The sequence below is a fragment of the Mangifera indica genome, chromosome 15 (assembly GCF_011075055.1).
Source record: "Mangifera indica cultivar Alphonso chromosome 15, CATAS_Mindica_2.1, whole genome shotgun sequence".
NCBI lineage: Eukaryota > Viridiplantae > Streptophyta > Magnoliopsida > Sapindales > Anacardiaceae > Mangifera > Mangifera indica.
The window spans coordinates 1217020-1238243 of NC_058151.1; the positions used below are offsets into that span (position 1 = coordinate 1217020).

The 21224-nt window shown below is 31.6% G+C and overlaps 2 protein-coding genes across 2 annotated transcripts; one reads left to right on the forward strand and one right to left on the reverse strand.

Moving 5' to 3' along the window:
• Positions 1-218: 218 nt before the first annotated feature.
• On the reverse strand, positions 219-3760 carry LOC123197948 (hydroxyproline O-galactosyltransferase HPGT1). The gene is made up of 12 exons (XM_044612482.1): positions 3452-3760; positions 3299-3362; positions 3092-3141; positions 2750-2943; positions 2526-2589; positions 2341-2413; positions 1981-2104; positions 1469-1556; positions 1299-1349; positions 1143-1214; positions 945-1057; positions 219-660 (listed from the first exon to the last, which is right to left on the reverse strand). The coding sequence occupies exons 1-12, from the start codon at positions 3562-3564 to the stop codon at positions 638-640; spliced, it is 1029 nt and encodes a 342-aa protein (XP_044468417.1). The 5' UTR covers positions 3565-3760; the 3' UTR covers positions 219-637.
• A 10666-nt stretch (positions 3761-14426) lies between these two features.
• Positions 14427-21216, forward strand: LOC123197734 (ABC transporter C family member 10-like). The gene is made up of 12 exons (XM_044612090.1): positions 14427-14714; positions 14952-17045; positions 17209-17529; positions 17607-17693; positions 18298-18882; positions 18973-19137; positions 19230-19524; positions 19678-19892; positions 19967-20272; positions 20406-20469; positions 20546-20785; positions 20928-21216. Exons 2-12 carry the CDS (start codon positions 14985-14987, stop codon positions 21038-21040), a joined length of 4452 nt encoding a protein of 1483 aa, XP_044468025.1. The 5' UTR covers positions 14427-14714; positions 14952-14984; the 3' UTR covers positions 21041-21216.
• Positions 21217-21224: the final 8 nt, after the last annotated feature.

Genomic DNA, 21224 nt, shown 5'->3' on the forward strand with positions numbered 1-21224 from the left:
AACCCCTAACACAATATCAACTTGTACTCTCAAATTAGGCAGAATTCAGTTTGATAAGTTAAAAGCACAAATTCAAACAAAGAAAAAAATTAATTTTAGATTCCAACTTCTAAACTCAACTCATTTATGAAAATGAAGTCAACCCTTACAAACTTGGCTCATTCTATTCGAGCTTGAACCGTTTGGATCGAATTCAACTTTAATTAAACATACAATGGTTAAAAGATAAACCATATTTAAATCATTTAATGCAAGAAATGATCTAGCAACCGACATGTAGGTATCATCAATCTCTCTAAATGTAACAATAACACATTAAAGAATCATATTTCTATATTTTGTAGAATGAACCATCCACATCAGAAGATACACCAAGTTCCCAGAAAATAATCCCTATAGTTCTTCATATTTCGAAAGATCTGCGCCAAGTTACCTACTCAATGATTATTTGGTTTATTCTCTCCATGTAAATGTGTGTTTAGAAGGAAACCGAATCAACTTCCAACAGGTACAAGGTCCAAACAGCAGTTTTTTCTTTGTCAAGCAGATTGCAACCTGTTAAGAGTTGAAATAATCTCCTTAAAACTAAGTAGGTACCAGGTGCTAAATTTGCTTCTGAGGTAGAACCGAAATCAGATCAAACTCCGGCACAAATAGCTCCTGAAACAACAAAACATAATTCAGTCACCTTAAAAAAACATAAGAACAATTTCCATTTTGAAGTACATGTATCTTAAAACTTGGTTACATACTATTAAGTTAGGTGCCTCATGCAGCTAATCTAATAAATTTGGAAAATTTTCAAGTTTATCGTCGAGGGAAATGAAAGGAAAGGGTTTTAACAAAATCCTAAATCAATGCTATATTATTGAAGCATGACTCCACATTGGCTGCAGTAGGTGAGCGTGCATGTGTGTGTGTGTGTGTGAGAGAGAGAGAGAGACCTGATGACCAAGATGAGCAGCAAAACTTTGATTCATCAATGTGTTTGACATCAAGCCCAAGAAACCAGGATCCAGCACTGATATCATCATGGGCATAGCTGCGAAGTATAGATCTGCACACAAAGTAATTTGTAATCTGTCCTTGCCCATTATGGCGATAGGTAAAAAGGACAGACGAAGAAAACAAAATGAACTGACCTATTGATGGAAATAAATTTAGCCAAAGCTTGTGATATGACAAACATTTCCCCTGATGCATGGCGGAAGTATCTGTTGGGTGCAAAGAAATATTCATTACATACAGCAAACATTCAAGCAACGAAATGTTACAAAAAAACATATTTGGATACTGACAGTTTCTTATCACCGAACTTCCACCAATCTGGCTCATACCATTTATGGCCTCTGCAGTTCAGAGAAGTCAGCAGTTAAAAATAATGAGAATAATATATAATATTCAAATTTATTTTGACTCTATCTTCAAAACAAATTGCCCTTCATCTATATTTTTAGAACAAACTCACTGCTCAGAGAAGACTTCGCCAGATTTCATACACCCAATATAAGCACGAGGCTTGTCAACATAAGTAGCAAGTGTAGCTCCCAAAGCATCTGTGAGAAAAAGAAGGGCAAGCAAGTGGACATATTAACAAAAGTTAATAATAAACCATAAACACAATGCTAAAAATAACACATTTCCCTTGTATCATATGAGAAGATAGGATGGTCAATAGAACATAGTTTATGACCTGAATACAATGTTCATCTTATGTCAAGCAAAGGCATGAACCTTCATGACTGAAATTTGATCCTCAATTCAATCATTTTTATGGCATTCAGGTAATTTTTCCTTTTTAGAGAAGTATTATTCAAACAAAATCATGGCCCAAGACGGAGTGGCATGGTCAAACCAAATTGTTAAATTTGAGCAGATGTGGGCCGAGTTTTACTATGCTACTCTGTCAAAATTAAATTTTCAAAGTTCATATAAAGCACAATAGAAAGGAAATATTACTCTATCTATGAAGATACTAACCAATATTCACATAAATATCATCATTGACTTTAGCATAAAAATCAGCATCCCACTTATCTGCAGCGTAAGCAAAGAACAATTTAGCCTTCTTCGGAACATCCTGAGGTGCCTCCACATGGTTTTCCTGTTAAAAAGATGGGCTAAAAACTATCAAAACTAGAGTTTATACCCTAAAAAGCTAATTTTGTTTGAACCTTGGAAATGAAACCCCATAGCAGGCTTTAATGGGCATAAGAATTGCCATTTATCTAGGTTACTCCATTCAATGAAGTTTATTAAAAATATATCAAACTTAAAAGCTTCTAAAATATGGCACTTTCATATCCAGGAAAATGAACTTGATAACCTATTAATACATACAAGGATGATGAAGTCATTGGTCTGTTTATGCTCGCTGTCTATCTCCTTGTCCAAACTGTTCCCAGGATTGCCACTGTGGAAGAATATATCATCAGACCAAAGAGTTCTATCCAAGCATCACATCAGATTGATCAGGAATATAAAAGAAAAAACAAGAACAATTATTACTAGAAAGAGTGCTAAACCTTCTTCCAATTACAAATCGTGCAATTATCCCCTTCTCTTTCTCCAGTTTTTTCATAGCTGTACCTGCGAACATAAAGAATTTTGTTCGAAGATTCCAAGGGCATTACAACAAACTTCATTGAGAGAAATTCTTCTTCCAAAACATCAACTCATATTACAGAACACTTGAAAAAGAAAATACCCTAGGTCCCTAATGAACCAACAAAAAATGAAAGTAGCTTACCGGTTGCCATCCATGCTTTACGAATCGCATCTCTATTCTTTCTTCGGCCAAACTTTGTTAGTATTCCTATGACAACTAATGGTCTCTTCTTTATACAATTATCAGCAGTATCTATAGAACTCTTTGAAACAAAACCCTCTTGTTTAGCTGTTGCCAACTGCCTCTCAAGTTCTGTTAACTTCTTTTTTTGCTCCCTAATAAGAATCACCAAATAAGAGTGATTTTTGTCACAAATCCGACTTATGAAATACACTAAATACCAGTACAAGTAAAAAAGCAATCCTGAAATAAATTAGATGTATTTTCAACTAGCTCAAACCAAAACACCAAAATTAAATTTACCTGCAAGCTATGATTTTCAGAGTATCATCCACCGATATTGCAGATTGCCCCTGAATATCAATTAAGAATAAATAACAAAACTCAAATCATCAAATGTTTTAAAACTTATTTAACTGATAAAAGGAAGTGCCCGTATCCATAAACATAAATTCCAAACAAAAAGATAGCCAAATAATAATAATAATAATAAACAAAGCACAAACTCGCCTGCCCAGTGATTCTATCAAGCTCTTTTATCATACCAACCCTGTTCTGAGCATCTTGCCACAATCTGTCACAACCCCACCGAAAATGAAACATTTTTACCCAATTGGGGGCTAAGAAAACACATTTTTATGAACAAAATTAGAGAAAACAAACCTGCCGGCAACATAAATGGAAGCTAAAGTAGCAAACATGGAGAACAAAAGAGATGAAATTGGGGTCTTAACCACCATACTCGATAGCCTGTTACTAGATCCCTTGCTCAGCATGCTAGTCAATTTCCTTAACAAAGCTAGAATTTTTCCCAATGGATCCAACAATCTAAACAATATATGAAACTTCTGATGGATCTTTTACATGGGTTTGCTGTTCAAAGTGTGAAAATAAGATCTGTTACTTGTTTAAAGGGTGTTAATGGAGATCCTTTTTGGTAAGTCTCCTAAATTTCAATGTTGCTTCATCAGATAACGAACCAATTGTCTGCTGAAATTTAATTTTTGGCCAACTGACACATTCCCACCCAAGGTTTATTTCAAATCCAAAGTGCACTCGCTAAATATTGGAAATCCAAATTTCCACCTATAAAGTGTTAAAATTAACCAAAATAGTTAGTTCTATAGACAAAATTATCATTTAACCGGTAATATATTAAAAATAATAAAATATTTTTATTTTCCCCTAGGTTTGGAAAACTAAGAATTCCCCCCTCCTCAAAATAAACTTTGAAAATCACATTTTCTCCCACTAAGTTTTGCATTTTCTAGTGAGTTTCTTTGGCCATCTCTCCCCTCGGTGACTGTCTCTTCCTTCTCCCCCTTTTTCGGAGTCTTTATTTCTAACGAAGACAATGCATTGATAACAAAGACAATGTCTTCATTAGAAATGAAGACGATCCTTCTTCATTAGAGACAAAAACTTTAAATAAGGGAGAAATGACTGCTAGAGGAAATGAGTGTCAGAGAAACTCGTTGGAAAATATAAAACATAGTAAAAAAGAATTTGATTTTTCAAAATTTAATTTGAGAGACTAGAGAAATTGTTAGTTTTCTAAATATAGAGAAAAATAAATAATGTTTTATTATTTTTAATATATTACTAATTAAATTATGATTTTACTTTTGGAACTAACTGTTTCGATTAATTTTAACACCACATGAGTGAGAATTTGAGTTTTTAATACTTAGCGGTACCCATTAGGTTTATAATAAACCTTGGGTGGGAATATGTCTTTTGGCCTTAATTTTTTCCTTTAAATATAATTTTTAAATTTAAGAATTATTATTTTTTCAAAATAATTTATTTTATAATATATATATATATATATATATATATATATATATATATATATATATATATATATATTGTTTACTTTATCACCATTTATAATTAATATTCTAAAAATGGTAAGTAATAATCATATTACCAATTTTGAGAAAACATTTCCAAATATATATTTCTATTAAAGGAATGCAATTAAAATGATAATTAAGTGATTACTAGGAACCATGCAATGTATAATTCAAAAATAATTTTCATTAAAAAAAGGAAAAATTCAAACAAATAATACGAGGTCAATTTTTTATTCAAATAAATTAAAGTATTTTTAAAAAATTAATTAAAAAAATCTAAATGTCATATCAAACATTTTCTTAGATAAAATAGAATAAAATAATATCTTAATTTGAAAAATTATGTTAGAAACAATAAATTAAGTTTAAATTAATGTTTTTAGATCTAGATTGATTTTGACTCGTTTAGAGGATTTGTTTATATAAATATTAAAATAAAATTCAAAATAATTTTATAATATAATAAATAAAAATAAATTTCAAATTTAATTTAATCAAAATTGAATTTGGTGTGATGATAGACATGTTTATATCCAATTATAGAGTGATAAGTTTGAGTAAATCCAATTGCAAAATGAGGTTTTTAAAAAGAGTAATACTATGTGTATCCACTTTGGGTACACAAATATATACACACTCATATGTGTCATCATATGATTGGTTATTGTTTTATTTTTAATTCAAAATCATCTAATCACATGATGACATATATAAATGTGTATATATTTGTATACCCAAAATGGATACACATAGTTTTATTGTTTTAAAAATAGGCTTGGATAAGCACATATTAAGACGAACCACACTGGCCACTGGGCCTTGGTTGAATCAGTTAAACTGACCCGTCGATCTAATTTTGAAAAACAGGCTTGGATCAGCATATATTAAGATGAGTCAACATGATTTGGCCCGACCCATTAACAACTTTATATATTTGTTGGGCCTATGAGGAGGTCCATCTTTGGCCCAGCCTAAAATCATGAATCATCTTTTTACTTGAGGGGCTTATTGTTTTATTTTTTATTTTTAATAAAAAATACTAATTTTGTATAGAAAATACTAATTTTAATGGATGATATTTCTTTAACACTTATTAAAGGTAAAAGGCTTCAAGAAAATTCTTATTCCGGGGTTGATGCTATCCAAGCCAAATTGGGGTTATATAGGTGTTTCACCCTAATTCAAATTAAGTTTGAGTTGAAAAAATTTCAATTCGAGTTTCACTTGAGATTGATATATTTAGGGTTAGATTCGAATCAAATCTATTTGAGTACGGTTAGAATAAGTCCGAAATGAGTTAACCTTATATAAGCTCATTTTAGCTCGAGTTATTCACTAAATTTATCAATTAAAAATTTTGATATAAAACGATATCGTATTAATAACGAAATAATTAAAAATTCGAACTCGAAATAAGTCAAACTAACTTTTAACCGAGTTCGAGTCTGATTTTTACAAGCTTATCAAGCTCGAGTTTTACTATATAAAACCAAATCGAACTTGAATTCAAATAAGTTCAAATTTGGTTCAACTCAAATCTAATCTTGAACATATTGTTGGTACCATCGTACAAGAGCTCAACCTTTCAACAATTCTTCTTCTTATTTTTTAATGATTATTTTGAATTTAGATGACTCAATCCCTTTAGGCTTGTGCAATATTCTATATCAACAAATGTGTAGAACAAATCAGAAGAAAACTAAGGCTTATCTTAGTGATAATGTTCATTAGTCGGATATAGACTTATGCATAGGCTAAGTTGGAGCACGGCTAATTTGGTAGCGTTTATTGTGTCACTGATTGTGTCAGGCCATGACACATAAAAAAGCAGGTTGTACGAGCCATATCAGCTTGCCGCAACACCAAGGCTTGGGGAATGGCCCATAGGTCCTTCGATCGTGCCTTCATGACCATTTTTACGAGCTGGGCCAACCCAAAACTGAACTTTATTGTACCCTATAAGTTTGTGGGTCATAGATCCCAAATCGTCCTTGTTAGATTTGATGGATCAGCAATTGCCACGCTGCTGGGCTGGAATCCACTTGACTTCGAAATTGGAATGGTACAGTAAGACATGTCGTATTCAATATAACCTAGTCCACCGAAGCCGTATTTGGCTTTGCCATTGGAGGTTGGTTCCAGGTCGTTTTCTTCTTGCAATCATAAGAGTCATGTCAACTTCACAATCACAGCCACAGCCACAAATTTTGTACACGTCAGCTTGAAAAATTATTCGAGCACTAATGGTTAAAAAATCAACAACAGACAGAACATCTGACAGTAACTAATAAAATATATTATTTTGGAACTACAAAGACTAATATTATTACCCTATCATACTTTAAAAAAAATAAATAAATATAAATTTATCTAATTTAATATAATTAATTTAATTTTAAAAATAATAATATAAAATTTTAAAATTTTAAAAATATATTAAATTTTGTATATTAAATTTTGAATTACTTTATATTAAATTTATTTATCCATCTACTATAGATAGAATCTTGGTTTTATATATTACAATATTTTATATTTTCACATCACATCTATCCATCTAATCAAAGATGCCTATAGATTCACGACCATGTTAAGTAGAAATTAAAATAAATTAATCAGGGTTTTGAAGTTACGAATTTAATAATATCATTTTAATATAATATTATAAATAATATATTATAATAATAAAATAATATTTAATTATATAATAATATATTATTTATATATTTAATTAAATAATTAAAAATATATAAAATATTATTTTTTGAATTATTTTAAAAAATATATATTAATTTATTGAGTGAGTCACATATTGAATTTGATAAATAGAATGTGTGCGTGAGATTGATAACCCTAAAGAGGGTTTCGTTTCAAGATTTAAAACTTCATATGACTAATGAAATTTTTTGTCATGTAATTCGAATTTTTGTGGAAGCTAAGTTATTATAACACCGATGAGGATCTAGTTATACTTTGATATGATAAAGTATAAAAAGAACTTTAAAAATATAAAAGATTTTTAAAGCGGCTTCACTCGTTAATTGGAATACTTAAGCCTACGGTATAGATAGATAAAGCATTTTAGATGCTAGTATGAGGGTTTTTCCCTCTTTTATCTTCCTCATAATAGTCTTTTATATTTAGAGGAATGGGGATGACACATTCAAATTAAAATAATTATGAGATTACTAATTGGGCATGAATCTAGTTTGATAGATAGGAAATTATTCTCAATGGCCAAAGGACTATTTCCCATCCAAGTTTAAGTGTATTTTCAAAATCATATTAATGAAGTTTAAAAAATTTAAAATTCTATCTATGATATTACTGTCATTAAAATTTTCAATTAAAAAAATGAGTAAAATTGTTATTTTATTAATAATATTAAAAAATATAAAATTTATTATATTTTTTTCTTAAGTTTTCAAAACTAACAACTTCACTTCTAATTAAAATTTTTTAATTTTGAAAAATCATATTTTCCCCACAAATTTTTTCTTCACCTCTCCGGCCACCATCTCCGACGCCAACGACTTTCATTCTCCACCCTAAACCGTTGGTCGACGTATGTAGATAAATCTGGAATAGATCTCTTCATCGGACAAGAACTGGGTCGGCAAATAAGCGTCGTCATCGTCCTTTCCAGATCGTCAGAGAAAGTGGTAAGAGGGAAAAAAAATTCAAAGGTTTTGAGAGAAAAATGTTATTTTTTAAAGTTTAAAAACTTGTAGGGGAGTGAAATATTAGTTTTTAAAATTTAAGAGAAAAAATATAATAAATTTTATATTTTTTAATATTATTAATAAAATAATAATTTTAACTCTATATTTTACTAAAAATTTTAACTTTAATTAATTAATACATGAGATTTTGAATGTTCTGAACTTGATAAATATAACTTTGAAACCACACCTAAACTTTGGTGGGTGGGGGTTTCTCAATTTAGCCTTATCATGGTCGTAGTTGCCTGGGCAAGCTTTCTTGAAAAGACATTTCTTGCTAAAGCAGGGGCGGGTGGGCTCACTTCCATGGATGGCAGCGTCAACTTGTGTCTCTCCGTCTGACAGACCGCAGATTATCCTCGATTGTTAGCCTTATGGCTAATTCATGGCCGTTGTTGTTTGGGCAAACTTTATTTGGAAAGACGTTTTTTGTGAAAAGATATTCTATACTGAAACAATAATTGTTTCAAATAAAAAATTAAAAAAAAATTTATATTTAATAAATTTAATTAAAATAAGTGATATATAAGTATTTAAATTAGATTTTTTTAAAAATTAATTAATTTTATATAATATAAGTTTCAATTTTTACATTTATAAACTCTATATATATTTTTGACAATAATGTATAATACTATTTTTTTTTAACCTAAAAAATTTATCTCAGCTGAATAATTATATTGAATATATACAATTTTAAATTTAATAATAATTTTAAAATTACGATATCAGATAACTCAGTACACAGTGTTGACATTATATGTATAAAACAAAACATCAGTGAATCAATAATGTGAATATGAAGTGCAATTTGAAAAGGTTCATAAAATATTAAAAGGTGACGAAGGTGGTGATGGTGTAAAATGGGTTGCATGCATCATGGCGGACGTCAAAGGTGTTAAAGAGATGAGTCAATAATTGGCGAACTTGAGATAGTCTTCCACTGCACGTGTTGTTTGTGGTCGACACAAACTAAACTGCCCCACAAAAAAAGCAAACCAAATTCCCAATCTTGTCGTTCTAGTGAGAGAGACTGTACTTGTATAATTAAATCAAAGAGAGCGACGTTTGCTCAGTCTCCATTCGCGGTGCAACTTGAAGAGCTCCTCCGCCGGGTATGGGCAGCCTGCAGCCACCTTGCTTGATTTTGATACGGGTTGATGAAGAAACCAAAAGAAAGAAATTGAACTTTGGGACGTGAAGTAGATTTGGCTTCTTCTTCCTACGCATGAATTTGGTATTCATATGATAATCAAAATTAATGGTAAATAATACGTAATAATAAGCTTTAGAAAATCTCATTATACGGAAAATAGAGGAAAACATGTTTCACAAGACAATAGCATTTGCATAAAGTCATAAGTTAAGATAAGGGCCAAAACCCAATGCTTAGCCTATTCCTAAATTTCTACCGGTAAAGTTTTAAAAACTCAAATATTTATTCGTATTTTATTAAAGTTAAAAAAATCTGTGAGTTTTAAGAGTAAAATCGTCATTAAATCAATGGTATTAAAAAATATAAAAGTTTATATCATTTGTCCTCTTTAGTTTGGAAAAGGATTTGTCAAATCCTTCGTCGTCTATCAGAAGAGAGCCCTAAAGAGGGAAAGACATTGTCAGGAGGGAGAGAACAACCCCTATTTATCAGGAAATCATTAGAGAAATTTAAAACCCTAGATGAGAAAATTTAACTTTTCAAAACTTAATATTAGGAAAAATTGGTTTTAAAAAAACTAAAGAGAGAAAATTATATAAACTTTTATATTTTTTAATATTACAAGTTAAATAACGATTTTATTCCTAAAACTAATGAATTTTGATATCTTAAATAATTTATGAGTGAGTATTTAAATTTTTAAAACTTTATAAATTAGAGTTTGAGAATAGAATAAACCTTAGATGAGAATAAGTCTTCTGGCCTTAGGATAATAGAAATTAGACAGATACTTGGACACATGCAACATAATTAATCTTTATTTGACCAATTAATAATAAAAATAATTTCAATAAAATCGTTAAATATTTTTTTGTACTTAAAATTTGGGTTTTATCTACTGAACAATATTGTAATTTTAAAAATTCACAAATAACATTTTCCACCCAAATTTTAAAAAATTATTTTTTTACCCTTTAAGCTAAAAAGTTTATTTTTCTACTCATTCATCAAAGTTAAACATTAATTTTAACTGTCAAACAATATTTTTGTTATTTTATATAATATATAAAAGAATTAATGTTATCTACACCTCTAATAATACAAATAAATTATATTTTTACTCAAATCATTTCATATATTTTTTATTTTTTCATTTCTCATTTGGTAGTCAAAAAACATCTAAGGGAAACAGCAAATCTTGAAGAATATATCCCAAGTTCTAATTGTATTAAGAATTCCACCAAACACTTTAGGGGACGTTTGGTTTGGGTAATATTTGATTACTAAAATAAAAAGATTATCTTGAAGATAGATTACTTAGAAGATTACTGGATATAAATGATTGCTATACTTGATAAAATTTGATAGGTATAAATAATTATTGTGTTTAGTTAAAAGTAGTAAAAGATTACTAGTAAATTATTTTACTTAAATGCCCTTGAATATAATTATTTTTAAATATTTTTTATATTATTTGTCATATTAATTAAAAATAAATTTATTTTTATCTCAAAAAATTAATAAATAATAATTTTTCTATAATAAACTCAAGATTACCCCAGTAATTTTTAAATACCTAAGGTGAATGTGGTAATCAGATTACCACTTATATTACCTGCCACGTTAGCATTGGTAATAGAAGATTATTGTAATATTTTTTTATTGACAAACCAAATAAAAAAATAAAAGATAGATTACCAAAGTAATTTTAAAAATCCTCAACCAAACGCACCCTTAGATACAAACTGTTCCTCTATGGTATCCATCTTCGTCACTGACTCCACTCCCTCCACTTCCACAACCTTAAACAAATCTTTGGTTGTTGAAGTGTCAAAGCAAACTATGGATTCACATACTTGTCAATTTACCTTGTACTTTTTTATACTTTCTTGGCATTTTCCCTACTTTTTCCAATCAAAGCCACATTTTACCTTCCCAAGGATTTTCCCGGAAAAAGATACTACTAAATAGTCTTACTAGTACCTAACTTTTGTCATGTCATCATTGAATTTAATGTTGTGTGCAATGCCCCCCTGATTTTTTTTTTCCTGACTCTATTTGATTCAATTTATTTTGAAAGTGATCTTATAGTTAAAGTTAGTAGCACGGGTATTTTTTACGTGTGTTAATAAAATTTTTTGTTATTAATTAATATTTATAATTCAGAGTTTTACGTAAGTTATATTATGTCATAATAATAATAATAACAAGAATCTACGTATCAATCTGTAATATGGATAAATAGTCCAAACATAAAATTTTTATTATTGTTTAACCTAATGGTTAGAATATTTACATTAAAAGTATAACTATTAGGTGATATATATCCTAAAAAAGATGAATACAATAAATATTGAATGAAGTAAACAACATAAGTTATTGATCTCAAGGTGTTCTTTGAGATGTATTAGTTATATTACGTTGTCTCTCAAAGATGAGACTAAATTCGAATAAAATTTATTCAAACTTGAAAATAAATTAGGTTTGAACGAGCCAAAAATAAATTTTACTCAAGTAAACTCGAATTTGATAAATGTTTGGTTTGTTAAATTTGTAATCTTAGAAAAATTCAACACAAATAGAGTAAAATTATATCATTTAACCTCATTTTAATTTTTTCTTAATTATAATATCAAACTGAGTTTAAAATTTAGTTTAACTCTTTTTAAATAAATTGAATTCGAATAATATTAAAAAAAAGTCTAATAAACTTGAACTAATTTGTAAAAAATTTAAATAAAAATTAAGTATTATTTATTTTTAAATGATTGGTGTTGACACAAGTATCGTGTCAATTCCTTTTTATTGTATAGCTTTATTTTTTTAAATTTTTATAATTATAAACCATAAAAATAGATGAAGTTTAATAAATTCTTGGCAACAAATTGTTATTATAAAAAAATAATTAACCAATCAAACGGAGTTGTGAAAAAATAAAATTCAAATTTAAAAGATAAAAAATAACATTTCATCAAAGTTTGCTCTGGTCGAGGGCCTTAGTCTAAAAACATGTTGATGGAACATGATTACATAGAAGACAACCTCAGTAAATGTGCTGGAAAGTCAACTTTGACACAACAAGTTGTCATGTTTTGGATGCCGTCAACATGTGAACGTCTCACCTTCCCCGCCACATGCAGCTCCCTCTTTATCTGACTCGTGAATCGGTAAAAGAGTAATATATATATATACATCTGATGTGATATTATTTTATTTTTAAATTTAAAATTATTTATTAAATAATAATTTATTATTTATATATTTAAACCATATATAAAAAATATATATGTTCCCATCTAGACTTACCGTTTATAATGGTTTTAGCATTGTTTACAGGACTCAGATTTTAATTGTATGACAGACTGACTCAAGTAAAAGCTGTTAGTTAAAAAAAATCATATATTCCAAGTTGTTTTCCTTATTTGAGAATTATATTATATATAAAATAGTATTATATATATAAATAATAATATATTATTATGTGATTGAATATAATTTGATAATTTTAAATTAAAAATAAAATAATATTTAATCATATAATAATATATTATTATTTATAGATAAAATTATATATATAATTTTATTGTTATATATACGCTAATATATACATCATATACATAACTATTTGTATATTCAAAAGTGTGAAACTATTTATATACTTAAAAGTGTGTATACTTATCATATATGAATCACATATTATATTGTGTATTAAAAAATCTAATTTTTCATATCTTATATTATATCGTATCGTATCTGATACAACTTTTAAAAAATAAAATAATAAAAATAATAAAAAAAATTAATTGATACATCACTATTTTATAAATTATCACAGACATCTTTGAAAATTTAAGATGTATCATATAAACTTTATTATATCACTTTTTTTTTTAAATGTATCAACTTATATCCGTAATATGTATAATATTATAAAATATATATTATATTATATGATATATATATTATATCATATTAATTTGATATATAAAATAATATATATTATTCATGTCATGTATTGTATGAGTGATAACTATGTGTATACTTCATTTTATGGTAAGAAGAAATGGGCTGGGAAAGGCCGTTCTGCCGTAGAATGGTTGATGAGATTTGAAAATGAGGCGGGGATTTGAAGCTGAGACGACGATGGTGAAGCATCTTATCGCAAGTGGCGAATATGACGAGTGAGAATCGGCCCCGATTTACGTGTAAACAATTCGAGCGACGGTTATTAATAGCCACGTGTTTTTTTAAAGCAAAAGTGATCAGAGGAAACAAGGAAGAAGACAAGGCAGCACGTCCACTTATCATCGACGTCAGCCATGACGACATCCTATTCAGTTTCAAGCTTTTTCTCCTCACCTTGTTCTTTTCCTTTTACTTATTATAAATCTTCAATCCGGCAATGCCGCTTCCTTCAAACTTCCATGCTTTTGCATCTACCCAGAACCAGACACACAAAACGTACAAAACTGCAAGAACAAAGACTGCCCTTTAAGACTTAATTATCAGTTTTATAAATGTTTATGAAATAAACTGTCAATAAGAAAGCACTGGAGAAGAGGGTCAGTTGTTTTTTTTTTAAATTTAATTTATCTTGTTTTGATTGTGGTAGAAAATGTTGTCAAAATGTAGCAGTTGTTTAATTCGTTTTGAATTCTTGTTCTTTAAAATTCGCCTTTCAAAGAAATGCCCCGTATCCACTGTTGATCTTACATCAGAATTTTGGCGTATTTCAATAAATGCGTGTTAATTTCCTTGCTTGGTTTAAAAAAACTAGAGTGAGACTAGGGTACTTTCTTTCGTTCTTTCTTTCTTTAAACGTTGCTTTGGAAAAAACAAATTTTCCCCGTAGTTGCGTAATTTTATTATTATTATTTTTAAAGGGAGTGTCTATCTGGTTCTTACAGTAATATTTTAATGTAGTAAAGAACCCATATTAGAATTCTCTTCCTGGGATTGAAATATGAGACTGTCAGTGAGACGTTTTGGATACAAGCTTACATCTCTCTCTTTCTCTCTCTTGCCTCTATTGCTGTTTCAGAAATTTTGTTGATGGAGGCTGGTTTTTTCACGGTTTGAATTTGTGTGAATGTTTACAGGAACATTTGCACCTCAGCTTCTTATAGAGTACTCTGAGTTAGAGAAAGAGAAGGTGGAGAATAAAAGTGTCCTTATTTGAGGCTATTTTTGAGGTATCATGGACTTCTCGTTATCTTTTTGTACATGGACTAACTTCAGTTTTGTTTCGGTGACAATGCAAACTACTAAGCTCTATTGATGATCTTTTTCTTTTTTACCCTTGTCGAGGATTTGCACTTTTAGCTGCCTAATTGTTTCTTTCAATCAAAGGATAAAAATTGATAATAATTCTTTTAATTGGCTGATTTGATCATTTAGTAATAATTTATGAATCTTTGTTGGTAAATCAGGTCTTGCAGAGCAAGGAAAAAAGATTCAAAAAAATGATGGAGGATCTATGGTTGTTGTTCTGTGGGGAATCTATTTCTTCGGATAATTCTGGGAAGCCATACAATTCTGACAATTTGTGTTTCAGTAAACCAAATTCATGTATTAATCATGCATTGATCATTTGCTTTGATGTTTTGCTTCTGTTCATGCTCTTATTCAATTTGATTCAGAAGTCTTCATCAAAAAGGCTTCACATTGTGGCACGATTTCAACCATTGACACTACTGCAGATAGTAGCTGCGGTGCTCAATGGATGTGTTGGATTAGTGTATCTGGTTTTAGGCATTTGGATTTTGGAAGAGAAGCTGAAGAAAACTCAGACAGCATCACCTTTGAATTGGTGGTTATTAGTACTGATTCAAGGTGTCACATGGTTTGTTGTGACTGTGACAATAAGCCTAAGGGGAAGCCATCTTCCGAGAGCACCTATGCGGCTACTGTCCATTCTTACCTTCTTATTCTCTGGAATTGTATGTGTTTTATCTATCTTTGCTGCCATACTTAACAAAAAAATATCAATAAAAATAACCTTAGATGTTCTTTCTTTCCCTGGGGCTTTGTTGTTACTGCTATGTGCTTATAAGGGAAATAACCTTGAAGAGAGTGACACAAAAGCTACTGAAACTGATCTATATGTCCCTTTGAATGGTGAGGCCAGTGGGGTAAGTAAAGTTGATTCTGTTGGTCAAGTTACTGGATTTTCCAAAGCTGGTTTCTTCAGTAAATTATCATTTTGGTGGCTGAATCCATTGATGAAAAGGGGTAGGGAGAAGACTCTTGAGGAGGAAGACATACCCAGTTTGCGTGAGGCAGATCGAGCAGAAAGCTGTTATCTTCAATTCCTGTATCAGTTGAACAAACAGAAACAACTTGAACCGTCATCTCAACCATCTATCTTGAGGACAATAATAATATGCCACTGGAGAGATATTTTCATGTCTGGATTCTTTGCTTTGCTAAAGATTCTTACCATCTCAGCTGGTCCTCTGCTACTGAATGCCTTCATTTTGGTTGCTGAGGGAAACTCAGCTTTCAAATATGAAGGTTATGTGTTGGCTGTATCACTTTTCTTTTCGAAGAGCTTAGAATCATTATCACAAAGGCAGTGGTATTTCAGAAGCAGACTAATTGGTCTGAAAGTGAGGTCTTTGCTCACAGCTGCCATTTACAAGAAACAATTGAGACTGTCAAATGCTGCCAGGTTGATGCACTCAGGTGGTGAGATAATGAACTATGTTACAGTGGATGCTTACAGGATTGGAGAATTCCCTTTCTGGTTCCACCAGACTTGGACGACAAGTCTGCAGCTTTGTATTGCCCTCGTAATTCTCTTCCGTGCAGTGGGGTTAGCAACCCTTGCAGCCTTGGTGGTTATAATCCTCACCGTGTTATGCAACACTCCACTTGCAAAGCTGCAACACAAGTTCCAAAGCAAGCTCATGGTTGCACAGGATGAGAGACTTAAGGCTTGTACAGAGGCCCTTGTGAACATGAAAGTTTTGAAATTGTATGCATGGGAAACCCATTTCAAGAAAGCCATTGAAAACTTACGGAAGGTGGAATATAAGTGGTTATCAGCAGTGCAGCTACGAAAGGCATATAATAGCTGTCTCTTCTGGTCATCTCCTGTGTTGGTTTCAGCTGCCACCTTTGGTGCATGTTATTTCCTCAAGATTCCTCTTTATGCTAGTAATGTTTTCACTTTTGTTGCGACTTTACGTCTTGTTCAAGATCCTATAAGAATGATCCCTGATGTTATTGGAGTTATTATTCAAGCAAAGGTTGCATTTTCACGTATTGTGAACTTCCTTGAGGCACCAGAGCTACAGAGGGCAACTGTGAGGCAAAAAGGCAACTTGGAGAATTTAAACCATGCCATTTTAATCAAATCAGCAAATTTTTCTTGGGAGGAGAATTCTTTGAAGCCCACACTCAGGAATATAAGCTTAGAGGTTAGACCTGGCGAAAAGGTAGCTGTATGCGGAGAAGTTGGTTCGGGAAAATCTACCCTTTTAGCAGCAATTCTTGGAGAAGTTCCAAAAACTGAAGGAACTGTAAGTTGCCACTGTTCTTAACCAATATTCTGTAGTTGTGGAATACTTGTAAACCATTTTATTATTTTCTCCTGATATGTTGGTCTGCACTTAGAAATTTTGTAATCTTGCATTTTACAAGCATTAAGATCTATTCCAAACCTGTCATTTTTAATATCTTCAGATTCAAGTGTATGGAAAGATAGCCTATGTTTCTCAGACAGCTTGGATCCAAACTGGAAGCATAAGAGAGAACATTTTATTTGGGTCTTCTATGGATGGCCAACGATACCAAGAAACACTTGAAAGGTGTTCTTTGGTCAAAGATCTTGAGTTGCTTCCTTATGGTGATCACACTGAAATAGGAGAAAGAGGAGTTAATTTGAGTGGTGGTCAGAAGCAGAGAATTCAATTGGCCCGTGCTCTCTATCAGGATGCTGATATATATTTGTTGGATGATCCATTCAGTGCTGTGGATGCTCATACAGCTACAAGTTTATTTAATGTAACTGCTTTTCTTTCCTCAACATGATCTCTATATAATAACTTGATTTTTGGGAAAGCTAACTTAAACTCTGGCAGGAATATGTTATGGGAGCACTTTCAGAGAAGGCACTTTTACTTGTTACTCATCAAGTTGACTTCCTGCCCGCTTTTGATTCTGTTTTGGTTAGTGAACTCTCAAACTGTTTTCTACTCTTTGCTTCTGTGTTTCTAAGTAAATTAAAGATTTTTTTGTGGTCTGGATTTTCTATATCCATTTGCAATGTCATTATGGCTGGAGCACTTTCAGTGTTAGATATCTGTTATGTTGTAACTTTAAGGGCTTAGTTGCTTAATCTAAAACAAAGTAATTGAATTTCTAGAACATACTTTCTTGTAGCTTTATCTCAAACCATTTATTGGATAATTTCTTTTTCTGCAATTTGATGGCATTTGCATTATTTTGTTTTTCTATGCTCAAAGTTCTCCAAGCTTTTTGGAATATAGTATTTAGTTCTGTATTAGATTCTGTAAGTTATTAGGAGTAATTGTTTTGGTTTCTATTCATCAAGTAGCCTATGAAAGAGTACATTTTTAGTGTTGTTCAGTCTTAATACTCGGCTTCTTACTCTAATGTAATGAAAAATCTGGTCAGACAAAGAACACATAGTGACCGTGCAAGTCAAAATAGCTAATTGAAATGTATGGCTTTGTGCAAATTCTTTTGCAGTTTTTCTTTTTTGATGATTTCTCTATGAGTTATCAGTAGTAATCTTGATTTTTCTTACAGTTAATGTCAGATGGGGAAATCCTTCAGGCTGCTTCTTATCATCAATTATTGTCATCAAGTAAAGAATTTCTGGACCTTGTCAATGCACACAAAGAAACTGCTGGTTCTGAGAGACTTGCTGAGGTTTCTTCTCAGAAGCATGGTACATCTACTAAGGAGATCAGGAAGGGTTATGTGGACAAACAATATAACGCATCCAAAGGTGATCAGCTGATAAAACAAGAAGAGAGAGAAATAGGAGACACAGGGTTGAAGCCATACATACAATATCTGAAACAGAACAAAGGCTTTTTGTTCTTCAGCTTGGCTGGTCTTTCTCACCTTGTATTCGTGTTTGGTCAGATTTTACAGAACACTTGGATGGCTTCCAATGTAGATAATCCTCATGTTAGCACATTGCGGCTGATAGTAGTTTACTTAGCAATTGGATTTGCTTCATTAGCAGTTTTGCTATCTAGATCTCTCTCTACTGTTTTCTTAGGTCTTCGGTCATCACAATCCTTATTTTCACAGCTTCTAAATTCTCTTTTCCGTGCACCTATGTCATTTTATGATTCCACACCCTTGGGAAGGATACTTAGTCGGGTAAGCATCTAGATCATAAAATGTTTTCCTACAAGAGGGGTTGATGAAACTAATTTTTTTCAAATGTTTGAATGTTGGTCCTTAATATAGGTCTCCTCCGATCTGAGTATTGTTGATCTTGATGTTCCATTCAGTTTAATCTTTGCTGTTGGGGCTACCACTAATGCTTATAGTAATCTTGGAGTACTAGCTGTTGTCACCTGGCAAGTTTTGTTTGTCTCAATACCAGTGATTTTTGTGGCCATTCGCTTGCAGGTAATATTATGCAAATTTTGTAATGAGTTGTCACGATGAACCTTAACAAATAAATTTACTAATTATTATATAAGTTCTCTTTTTTTTTTCAGAGATATTATTTTTCTTCTGCAAAAGAATTGATGCGGATCAATGGCACAACCAAGTCCTTGGTGGCAAATCATTTGGCCGAGTCGATGGCAGGAGCTACAACAATAAGAGCCTTTGAGGAGGAAGAGAGGTTTTTTGCAAAGAGCCTTGATCTCATTGATACCAATGCTAGTCCTTTCTTCCACAGTTTTGCTGCAAATGAGTGGTTGATTCAAAGGTTAGAAACACTCAGTGCAGCTGTTATCTCCTCAGCAGCACTCTGCATGGTTTTGCTTCCTCCTGGAACTTTTAGCCCAGGTGAGTACTATTAGTATCTTTAGAAAGTCATTGCCATCTTCTAATTTGCAGATATCCATGGACGTGTTTTAGCATCTGAAATAATTTTTTAGACTTATTCTTTGTATATTATTAAGCTACTAACTGCTATTCAAATACTTCTTTTATGTACAGGATTTATTGGGATGGCACTTTCCTATGGTCTTTCCCTAAATATTTCCTTGGTTATGTCTATCCAAAACCAGTGTACTATAGCAAATTACATCATTTCTGTAGAAAGATTAAACCAATACATGCATGTACCAAGTGAAGCCCCTGAAGTGATAGAAGACAGCCGCCCCCCATCCAACTGGCCTGCTGTGGGGAAAGTGGATATCTGTGATTTACAGGTAAAAATTTATAATGTTCTTTAATATTGTGTCTGAATGGTGATTTGTGTACTAAGAAATTTGTTGATCAACAGATTAGATATAGGCCTGATGCACCACTTGTTCTTCGGGGCATCAGTTGCACATTTGAAGGAGGGCACAAAATTGGTATTGTTGGCCGAACTGGCAGTGGAAAGACCACTCTCATAGGTGCCCTATTTCGATTAGTCGAGCCTGCTGGAGGGAAGATTATAGTAGATGGCATTGATATATGTAAGATTGGGCTTCATGATCTGAGGTCACGTTTTGGTATAATTCCTCAAGATCCTACACTTTTCAATGGCACTGTGAGATATAATTTAGATCCTTTATCTGAACATGCAGACAAGGAAATATGGGAGGTAAGTTTCCATACCGTTTGCTCCATGTTGATGTTTACGATCTAACAGATGCTTAAAACGAAATTCTTGTTCTTTTACGTGCTTTTCTTTTTTGGCATCCGCATGTTAATAATTTTTTGGGCACTTTTTATAGGTGCTTGGAAAATGTCAGCTTCGGGAAGCTGTCCAGGAGAAAGAAGAAGGCCTTGATTCCTTAGGTAAGTATTATGGCATCTATAATTTTTTCAGGCTTTTATATTTGATAGTGATATTAACTATGAATTGGTTATATAGTTGTGGATGACGGATCAAACTGGAGCATGGGGCAAAGACAACTATTTTGTTTGGGGCGTGCACTATTAAGGAGAAGCCGGATATTGGTGCTAGATGAAGCAACTGCATCAATTGACAATGCAACTGACACCATTTTACAGAAAACTATTCGGACTGAATTTGCCGATTGCACTGTGATCACAGTAGCTCACAGGATACCAACGGTGATGGATTGCAACATGGTACTTTCCATTAGTGATGGTGAGTGTCTGAGTTCTGTTTTCAAGCTTCATCTGGTAATAATATAACTTAATGAAGAATCTACAAATTTTCCCTGCATATCTTCGTTTTTTTTTTTAAATATAATTTAGATATTTAAACAAGAGTATTTTCTATGTTGCAGGAAAGCTAGTAGAGTATGATGAGCCAATGAAGTTGATGAAGCAGGAAGGTTCCCTGTTTGGGCAGCTTGTGAAGGAATACTGGTCTCATTTGAAATCTGCAGATTTACATTAAACTGAAACAATATTTCTTGTATCTATTGCCTTGGCAGCTAGAATTGCAAGTAGATGTATAGTATTGCTGTAATATATGAGGCTACAGAGCAGATAACAAGAGAACATTTGTTCCTTCAGTTGGTTGCATTAGCTATATTCAAGTATGGGGCAAAAGTAGTGAGCCCTGGTGCACTATTCTTGGT

Coding starts and splice junctions, on each gene's coding strand:
- LOC123197948 (XM_044612482.1), bottom strand. CDS start 3,564: ATGCTGAGCAAGGGATCTAGTAACAGGCTATCGAGTATGGTGGTTAAG. Junction 1,557..1,980: donor TGATATTTATGTGAATATTG/GTTAGTATCTTC, acceptor TTTTTCTCACAG/ATGCTTTGGGAGCTACACTT. Junction 1,215..1,298: donor AAGTTCGGTGATAAGAAACT/GTCAGTATCCAA, acceptor TGCACCCAACAG/ATACTTCCGCCATGCATCAG.
- LOC123197734 (XM_044612090.1), top strand. CDS start 14,985: ATGATGGAGGATCTATGGTTGTTGTTCTGTGGGGAATCTATTTCTTCG. Junction 18,883..18,972: donor TGGGAAGGATACTTAGTCGG/GTAAGCATCTAG, acceptor TCCTTAATATAG/GTCTCCTCCGATCTGAGTAT. Junction 20,786..20,927: donor GGTACTTTCCATTAGTGATG/GTGAGTGTCTGA, acceptor TCTATGTTGCAG/GAAAGCTAGTAGAGTATGAT.